Source organism: Gekko japonicus, unplaced genomic scaffold (assembly GCF_001447785.1).
Source record: "Gekko japonicus isolate JY-2015 unplaced genomic scaffold, Gekko_japonicus_V1.1 scaffold769, whole genome shotgun sequence".
In the NCBI taxonomy this organism is placed as follows: Eukaryota; Metazoa; Chordata; class Lepidosauria; order Squamata; family Gekkonidae; genus Gekko; species Gekko japonicus.
Window position 1 is genome coordinate 743,658 of NW_015175993.1, and position 10,144 is coordinate 753,801.

At 47.5% G+C, this 10,144-nt stretch overlaps 1 protein-coding gene across 2 annotated transcripts in view; it reads right to left on the minus strand.

The window, feature by feature from the left end:
- Positions 1-10,144, minus strand: part of ASB18 (ankyrin repeat and SOCS box containing 18) — a 61,116-nt gene that overhangs the window by 39,709 nt on the left and 11,263 nt on the right. The window contains exon 2 of one of the 2 annotated variants that reach the window (XM_015426388.1): positions 5,414-5,536. The exons of the other annotated variant lie outside the window; for it this stretch is intronic. Coding sequence (XP_015281874.1) covers positions 5,414-5,536 — 123 coding nt within the window. The remainder of the gene's footprint in view (positions 1-5,413; positions 5,537-10,144) is intronic. 2 annotated transcript variants of the gene reach the window in all.

Genomic DNA, 10,144 nt, shown 5'->3' on the forward strand with positions numbered 1-10,144 from the left:
GGTTCCCTGTGCGTTTGTTGTGTATAGCTTGCACTTTTGAACCTGCGCCTGAAATTTCCTCCAAAAGCACTTTCCTGGGGGCATCTTCTTTGGGCGGCCATAACTTGGACCCCCTAATTCCAATCTGCACATAACTTGGAGGAGCTTCAGAGGGAGGTCCTCTGTTAATTTGATGCCTCTAGCTTGCACAGAGTCTGTTCTATACAATCTTGAGCCTCCCAAACCTGCACCTGTCATTTCCTGTGACAGTTCATGGTTCCTGAACCGGGTATGCCACGAACCATGAACCGAACCGCATTTCCCCAGTTTGTGCCCATCCGTAGCAGCTATAGTGTGGTGCCTGCGTAGTGGGGGAGGGGTAGCACGCTCTACAAGTCCAGAGGGTTTGTAGTCCTGACAGTGAGAGGGGGGATTATCTCTGGCTCAGATTTATTTAGATCCTCTTACAAACCTAATTCCTTCATAGCTATGGGGGCCGCTTAAGATTCTTTTAATGCCCCCTTCTTTTTCTGTATTGAGAGGTTCTGTGCTATAAACATGCATGTGCAAGCATCATGCCCTTTTTAGTCCTTTACCACTAATTTCTGGTCTTGGAGCAGGTGAGGATAGGAGCTTGACTGTTGTTATTTACTGGCAGTTGTCACCTGGGATTTTGTGGGATTCCGGGGGTTGTGCCAGGTGAGGGCAGAGTCAATGCCATTTAGTCTACCCTCCAGGGAAATTGATCTCTGTAATCTGGGAATCAGTTATAATTCCAGTATTTCAAGTCATACGAGTTAGGGTTTCCAACCTCCAGGTGCTGGCTGGAGATCTTGTGGCATTCTGTCTATGGGCTATAGAGAGTAGTTCCCCGGAGGGGGGGGATGGCTTTGGAAGGTGGATCATTATACCCTGTGGAGGTGCCTTTCCTCCCCAAATTCCACTCTTTTTATGCGCCACCCCCCAATCTCCAGGAATTTCCCAACCTGGAGCTAGCAAACCGATCTTAAGGTTGGTAACCTGTGATGATTTACTACATAAATATTTTGTGCGTGCTTTATTTCTGTGTTGTAACATGGGATTTTAGATGTGTGTTGCTGTGGTTTAAAATGTAGGCCTCTAGAGTAAGAAAGAAGGGGGTTGGATGGGTGATTGAAGTGTGTTCCTTTTGGAAGTTATTAGCCTAAGTGGCAAGTTAGGAAATTAAGCTTTGTGGAAGTTAGTAGCCTACAGTGGCAAGTTAGGGAATTAAGCTTTGTGGAAGTTAGTAGCCTACAGTGACAAGTTAGGAAATTAAGCTTTGTGCAGGTTATTAGCCTACAGTGGCAAGTGACAAAATGAGTCTTTGTGGCTAGGTCTAAAGGAACTTTAGAGAAAGAAGACCAGTACCTATCTGAAACCATTACGCTTATGCAGAGGTCGATTTGGGGGGGATTGCAGTTCGGCCGGGTGAGGTGCAGGGGGCGGGGCACATGATGAAGCCCCGCCCCCTGCTTCCGGCTGCCCCGCTTCCGGCCCTCATTCAGCCAGGAGGAGGCAGGAGAAGAGGGAGGGTAAGTTGCTTCCTCCCTGCCTCTCCCCACCCCTGCCTGCCTGGGGCCAGGGAGGGCCTTCGCGGGGCTTCCTTGCACTCCCGCCGGCCTTGCAGGTCCACCGCCGAGCCCCTGATGTCAGGGGCTGTGGCATATGCTAATGAGTTATGCTAATGAGTTATGCTAATGAGTTCTCCTAGCTCTTTTTCTATGAAACTACCCCTGCACTTATGTACCTATCTGAAACTGTTACACTTCTAAATAAAGTCTATTTTTGTTTACAAGAAAATAATTGTTTTCTTTAGAGTAAAGGATTTTCTTTTTCTTCAGAGCCACCCCTATGTGCTGACCGTTCTGTCATCCTACCAATTATAACTAAGTCATCCTATTCTTTAGGTCCAACTAAGGCAAGAGCCTTTGGTGGTAGCAAAAATAAGAAGGAAATGCTAAGGAAGTGAAGGAGGCAACATAACACACGTTACCTCTAGTGTTATAGGTGTTATGTATAAGGAGACTCAGAAAAGTCCAGAAACATTACAGTGACCCTATTTGTTGGTGAGTAAAAAGCACTCTGTACATGCTCAAAGGTACATATTCTATTACACAGGCAAGTTGCAGAAAGGTCATTTTCAATTCATGAGTAAAAATAGATTCCAGACAGAGTGAGTCCTCACATTCATTTTTCTGTCCCCTCCCCCAGTCCTACTTTATTCTTGAGGCAAATGCCCCATTGCAAATAATATAATTTTAGCTCTAGTTTTATGCCCAGTGTTCTCAGTTTTCAGTATGGACATTAACGAAGATCAAACATGAAAAAAAACAAAAGAGCTGGGAAGAAAAGGCCCTAGGACAGAGCAAGACAATGATTTTGATAAGGAAGAGATTAACTGACTTCGCTCTGGCAGGCTTCCAGTTTCCTCTCTCTCTTCTGTTCCTTCTCAGGCAATAAGAAGATATATTGTGTCCACATTTCCCCTTATATCTTCACAATGAAAAGGGCTATGAACTTTTTAAATGAAAGCCGAGAGTTCAGAGAAAGGGGATGACATATTTCTTAGCAGGCATTGCCCTGACATGCCCCCCTGCAGCTACAGTGTGGGTGGTAGTCAAAAGAGGGGGAAGAGGAAAGTAGAATCTCCCTAGCTTCCTCTGGACTAAGCCATAATAAGTGACATGGACCCTGTGAAGCTGTGCACGGTGAGGGTGCTGCTAGGTAACCCCTCCCCGCACAAATTGTGGCCCTAGTTAGGATTCGACTACAGACGTAGTCTAATGTAAACCGCTCTGAGACCCATTAGGGGTCATGGGCGTGATGTCAGGGGTGTGGCATATGCTAATGAGTTATGCTAATGAGTTCCCCTAGCTCTTTTTCTACGAAACGACCCCTGGGCTAAATCTATTTTTGGTTTTATGACTGACCATAAACCCCACTATGTACAGGCCTGTCACTTGCTCATTTACAGCAGTTTCCCCCTCAGACCTGGCAATATGGCACACCTTATGATACAGGCTGTTTTACAAGCTAGCTTAGGAGTGTGTCTTGCAGCACTAGAGTTCTTTCCTGTAGGCGCTTCAAGGCAACACCCTCAGAACAAACCTCTGGGGTGGATGGAGTTTGGGCAGAATATGATACCACTTCCGGGTAAAGCCTCCCATAAACTATATGGTCTATTGTTGAGACCAGTGTTCCCTCTAAGCTGTGGAGACTTGTGAGCAAAAATCCTACTTGGTGAGCTACTGGCATTAAAGTTGTGAGCGAGCGATTTGGCTACTGCATCAATGAGTTTGCTCTGGTGCCATCCTTCCTGAGCTAAGACAAAAATGTGTGAGCCGGAGGCTAAAAAACTGTGAGCCAGCTCACCCTAACTCGGCTTAGAGGGAACACTGGTTGAGACTAAGGGAAATTCCTATAACATCACCATGTAGAGGCCATGTTTTCCTCCTGCTCCTCAGTTCCTTGGGGGTTGGAAATTCGGGTTGGGGGCAGCAGGTAAATCCCCACCACGAAAGCTGTGAGTCATGGAGAACAGATATAGCAGCAGCCCCGCTGCAAAATCAGCAGAGACCATCTGAACCTGCCTGTCACAGGGGATGAAGGAGCCACACTAGAAGAACAACAGCCCACGGCCAAGAGGCAGGGAAGAAGAAGAAGAGACGAGATTGGATTTATACCCTGCCCTTCACTACCCAAGGGAGTCTCAGAGCGGCTTACAAACTCCTTTCCCTTCCCCTCCCCACAACAGACACTCTGTGAGGTAGGTGGGGCTGAGAGAGCTCTGACAGAAACTGCACTTAACCACTATACCACTACACCAAGCATTCCCTTCTCTTGAAAAACAGCCATGGCAGCCATGAGGGATCTAGGAAGGAAGGTGGTGGCGACCGTGAAGCAGTATTTAAGGAGCAACGGTGGCAGCGCAAAGAGGGTTCCCATATTTTGGGTTGGGAAATTCCTGGAGATTTGGGGGTGAAACCTGGGGAGGGTGGAGTTTGAGGAGGGATCTCAGCAGGGTATAATGCCCTTACAGGCTTCCCTCCAAAGGAGCCCTTTTCTCCAGGGGAATCGATCTCCATCATCTTCTAGAGATCAGTTGTAATTCTGGGAGATCTCCAGGCCCCACCTGGAGGCTGGCAACCCTACTTTGAAGGAAGACTCCCCCCAGAGCTCAGCTGAGTGCATGGAAGCTAAACTGGACGAGAACTGCTGGGTGCTGTCAATCCCTTTCCCCATATCTGAGGCTTCATCAGGGGCCCTGGGCCCAGACTGCCCCCATTTCCGGGCTGGGGAGGCCTTCTGTAATCCTCCCCACCAAGAGAACAACCCTGAACTCCTTTGAGTAAGTTCTCATGCGGTAGTTAGTCCAGATGGACATGACACCTCTTGCTCTTTCCCGGGAACTGGCCAGCAGCACTGAGGTGAGAAGCGGCAAGGCAGATTTTGGGGGGCCCTGGAGAGAAAGTACCCAGAGACCTCCTCTGCTCGTGCCTCCCTTTGCACCCACCAGCCCATGTGCCTGCGCATCCTCCCCCCGCCCTCGCGCATCTCCTCTCACCGCCTATGTTCACAGAAGCCTGTACTGCCCTGGCTATACTGGACAGTGGTTATGGCTGTGGGAGCATGCATGACGAAGTCCTCTCTAGCAAGCAGGGAGGGGAAAGGCATGCCAACCAGCAGCAGGAAGCCCCACCAGAAGCCCTGGGCCCCAGCAGCCGCCCCATCTCGGAGTATGCTGATGCTGGCCCTGAGAGAGGGCCTGCCAACCTCCAGGTGGCGGCTGGAGATCTCCCGCTATTACAACTGATCTCCAGGTGATAGAGATCAGTTCACTCTAAGCGTTCCCTCTAAGCTGAGTTAGTGTGAGCTAGCTCACAGTTTTTTTAGCCTCCGGCTCACACATTTTTGTTCATTCTAAGCGTTCCCCCTAAGCTGAGTTAGTGTGAGCTAGCTCACAGTTTTTTTTAGCCTCCGGCTCACACATTTTTGTCTTAGCTCAGGAAGGATGGCCCCAGAGCAAACTAATGTAGGCAGCAGCCAAACTGCTCGCTCACAACTTTAATGCCAGCAACTCACAAAGTAGAATTTTTGCGCGCAAGACTCCACAGCTTACAGGGAGCATTGCCCCCCTCCCCTAAATCTCCAGGTATTTCCCAAATCGGAGCTGGCAGCCCTGCCTGAGAGGCACATTCCCTACTGCAACTGTGTCTTCTCCTATGGCCCACCCAGGCTGTTCTGGTTGGTCTCTCAGGATAGCTGCCAACGGGGCAACGTTGATGGTGCACACAGCCGAGGGTACCTGAATCAGCCTGAGGTTTGGGAAAAAAGGCCACTTAATTACTATCTTAAACTGGGACTGGTAAACACCTGTTTCCATCGGAACGTGGTCTTTGAAATCTCGCCTTACCTGACAACCCAAACGCAGCGTGGCTTTTCACCTGCCATTCCAGCTCGTTTTTATTGATCTCAAAGGTCATGTTGACATCTTCGTAGTGCTGATCTATCCAGGCTTTGAGCCTCTTCAGATCTCCTTTGACCAGCAATTTATAGTATTTGTCCGCAGGGGCCTGAACCTTCCCCCAGCGCTCAGATCCCACGTCCCCCAAGACCTGCAACTTCTCAAAAGCGGAGCCCCGCAGCCCTTCCATTGTGCTGGATCCACGGCTAATCCTCATCCCAAACCTTCTCATCCAGATCAGCAGGATTTTATAGCGTGCATTATTTGCATGGTCCTCCTGTTTGCACGGTCCAATTATATTCTCGTTAGGGCTCTGACCCTGCTTATTTTTAAAACTGGCAATAGTTACTTGATACAATTGAAGTCACGTGGGCCACCAGCCGGCAGCAACAAGCACTTTACTGCCATTTAGATTACACGCAGGAGTATATAGATGTAGACAGATAACTCATGAGATTGTTTTGTGCTGGGATTTCGGCAAGAAGCGGTATTAATCCCAAGGAGCAGTTTGACAAGGAAGCATACACGTTTCTGGTCTGCATTAGCAAACCTTCACTGTACTTTAAATCTACACAACATCGATCGATGCATTTTAAGGATTTAATGCCTTCCTTTAGCATTTCTTTCTTTTCAGGCCTTTAGCACGCTGTCGTCTGTTTTCCAGAACCAAAATGTCACTTTCATGCCCTTGCTGTCAAAATCAATTTTGTGGTATATTTTATTTTATTTTTATTAGATATGTATCCCGCCCTCCACACATAGCAGGCTCGGGTTCTTTTCCATCAATTACCACATACAAAGAACATAAGAACATAAGAGAAGCCAATGTTGGATCAGGTCAATGGCCCATCTAGTCCAACACTCTTCACACAGTGGCCAAAAATACCAGAAGCCCTCAGGAGGTCCACCAGTGGAGCCAGGACATTAGAAGCCCTCCCACTGTTGACCCCCCCAAGCACCAAGAAGACAGAGCATCACTTGCCCCAGAGCCCCTATCTATACGTTGTGGCTAAGAGCCACTGATGGACCTCTGCTCCATATGCTTATCTAATTCCCTTTTGAAGCCGTCCATGCTTGTAGCCGCCACAAGCTTTTTCTCATTTCCGCAGAGGTATTTGCAGTCCAAGGAGAGAAAAAAACAGTTTGCTCCCTCGTGTGATGCAGCAAGGGAATTCCCGGAAACAGGGGAGTCTGTTTACCATCTAGGAACCCCAATCTGAAAAACCTCATCTGTTGAGGCACTAATTAGCACATAGGAATATTGGTATATTTTTATCTGATGTATTTTAACTGTTTTTGATCAAAGTTTATAAGATTATCCATGGGATACAGCAGGTAGAGAAAGAAGTACTTTTCTCCCTTTCTCACAATACAAGAACTCGTGGGCATAGGGTTGCCAAGTCGACTCACCCCTCGGAGCGGGGAAGCCAAGCCGGGGTCCGGGAGTTTGCGATGGGCGCGCATGCGCGCCGGCAGCACATCACAGGAAGTGACGTGCTGCGTGCTCACGTTGGGGGCGTGGCCCACATAGTTGGGGGGGAAACCATATGGTTTCCCCCCTGACGATGTGGGCCACGCCCCCAACGTGAGCACGCAGCACGTCACTTCCTGTGACGTGCTGCCGGCGCGCATGCGCGCCCATCCCGAACTCCCGGACCCCGGCTCGGCTCCCCCGCTCCGAGGGGTGAGTCGACTTGGCAACCCTATGCCCACGAGTTCTTGTATTGTGAGAAAGGGAGAAAAGTACTTCTTTCTCTACCTGCTGTATCCCATGGATAATCTTATAAACTTTGATCAAAAACAGTTAAAATACATCAGATAAAAATATACCAATATTCCTATGTGCTAATTAGTGCCTCAACAGATGAGGTTTTTCAGATTGGGGTTCCTAGATGGTAAACAGACTCCCCTGTTTCCGGGAATTCCCTTGCTGCATCACACGAGGGAGCAAACTGTTTTTTTCTCTCCTTGGACTGCAAATACCTCTGCGGAAATGAGAAAAAGCTTTGGAGGAATACAAATGCAGGAGCGAGGAGACCTGTTTGTGTGGAAAACGTCAGGGATGGGAGGTCTCTACCTTCTTTCCTCTGCTAAGTGTTATTTCCTTGTAGGGTGGCTGGGTTGCCCACCCCCGTGCTCTTGTCCCCTTGCCACTGCTTAATGTAGCAACGGGAGCAAAAATGGGGAGGGAGAAGGCGTTGCACCATGCAGCAATGTCACTTCCAGGTGAAGACTAAGGAGTGTCGTCACTTCCTTGAGCAGCACTCAGAGAATTCCCCCAGTTTCTATGGTATGCAGACAGGGCCATGAGAACTGGGGCTCTGCACAGGATCTACCACATTTTGTTCTTAAATCTGCACTGTCTTCAGCAGCAGATGCTTCTCTCTCTGTCACTGCTCGGACATCCTACCTTCTCCTAGTTTCCACCTCAGGACTCAGAGGTCAGCAGAAGTCACATCCTTGGACTGCTCTACTCATCTGAGTGGCTTTCCTAGTCTGAGCTGTGTAGAAGTTTTTGTAATTCAAAAGCTGGTATATTTTTTACCGTAGAAGTTTGCATTTTTCGAGTTCAAAACTGTTTTCTTCTTGTGGTAAAGTGTTGCAAAAGATGATTTTTTTTTTTTGCCATCATGTCACAGCTAGAGATGTGAAGGCCCGGAAAAAACCCGGAAAAATTCGGGGAAAAACGTTTTTTCCCCGTTTTTTTCCTGAAGCCTTTTTTGTTTTTCCCCCCCCCAAAATTGGAAAAATTGAAAAAAGAAAAGAAAAGAAAAAAAATTGATTATGGAACGTTTTATTTTAACATGATGAATAAAATATTTTAAGACAAGGTGTTCAAATATTTTCCAAATCATTTCTAATATATATATATATATGGTATCAGATTGATCTAATTTCCGTGCACTGAGGACAAGCAAGTCCTAGGTTACAAAGTGAACTCTCCAATGCAAGAACAAGATGCATTTCTTCCTTTAGGAGGTGCAATTGTCAGAAGAAAATAAAAAAGTTTCAGTTTTGTTTTTGCATGTGGTTGGGTATTCTGTTTGTAATAATTGTTTGGATACACTATATTTTTAATATGCTAGTTGTGATAATTTCATGCCAAGTAAAAATGTCCATAGTCATATTTTATGTTCCTAAAGTAACAGAATGACTTTCAATCTAGAAAAGACAAAAGAAATGCTAATGTAGCATTTTTTTCAATTTTTCCAAACATTTCCGTTTTCCCCAGAAAAAAAAAACAGAAAAAAACCCGGTTTTTTTTCCGAGCTTCAAAATTTCGGGAAATTTTACATCTCTAGTCATAGCTGAGTTATGGTGACCTCATAGGGCTTCCAAGGCAAGAGACATTCAGAGGCGGTTTGCCCTTGCCTGCCTCTGCGTCACGACCCTGGTATTCCTTGGCGGTCTCCCATCCAAGTACTGACCAGGGCCAACCCAGTTTAGCTTCTGAGATCTGAGGAGATTGGGCTCGCCTGGCCTATCCGGGTCAGGTCACAAAGGATGAGGCAGTTGAGTTAATGTTTGGAGAAGAGGCCATCTGCCTCCTTGCCGTGTGTGCAAAGAAGAAGGTGGTCCGTGGTTCTTAAAAATGGCTGCTGGAGTCACTGCAGTTATGGCCTCTGGGCCCAAGTTGTACAATATGTAAAGAAACCTGTTCAGTTCCTTTGCAAGTGGCTGGGACCCGTTCTTTGGAGAACCTGGAGGATCTTCCTAAATCCCCATTCTAACCCTTCTCAACTCCGAAGCCCCAATGCATATATTCATACCCTTCAACTTATGTAAGCAAAAACATGACGAGCGCTTCTTAGGGTTACCAGGTCTGGGTGGGGAAATACCTGGAGACTTTGGGAGTGGAGCCTGGGGAGGGCGGGGTTTGGGGAGGGGAGGGGCCTCAGCAGGGTACCATGCCATACAGTACACCTCCCAAAGCAGCCATTTTCTACAGGGGAGCTGATCTCTTTTACCTGGAGACCAGTTATAGTAATTCCTGGTGGTCTCCAGCCACCATCTGGAGACTGGCAACCAGGGCTATTTTTGGGCAGGAACGCACAGGAATGGAGTTCCGGCTGGCTCCCAAGTTGGCCATGCCCAGCAGGAACTCATTAGCATAATAGGCCACACCCAACAGCAGAAACTCATTAGGATTGGCTACATTAGGGGTGTGTGGCCTAACATGCAAAGGAGTTCCTGCTACAAAAAATCTCTGTGTTTTGACAACAAACAAGGTAAACAGAATAACAAGCAAAAGGTGGGTGTGGCTGGATGAGCACACTTCTGGTAACATGTGGGTGCGGCCTAATGTGCTAATGAGCTGTGCTGTCAGGGGTGTGGCCCAATAGGCTAATGAGTTCCTGCTGTTGGGTGTGGCCTATTATGCTAATGAGTTCCTGCTGGGCTTTTTCTACAAAAAGAGCCCTGCTGGCAACCATAGCACTTTAGAACACAAGAAGAGCCCTGCTGGATCAGACCAGTGGTCCATCTAGTCCAGAATCCTGGCCGAATCTGCATGTTCATTTTTAAAGCAGTCTTGACGCCGTCTTTCTTTATACTGGTATGCTACTTGTTTCAAGGTGGTATAAAAATCTGCTATTTTTTTCTGCTTGCTGGCTGGGAATGTTGTTGTTTTCCTCCCTCTTCTCTAGTGTTTGCTGGCACCCATTAGCTTTACACAAGGCA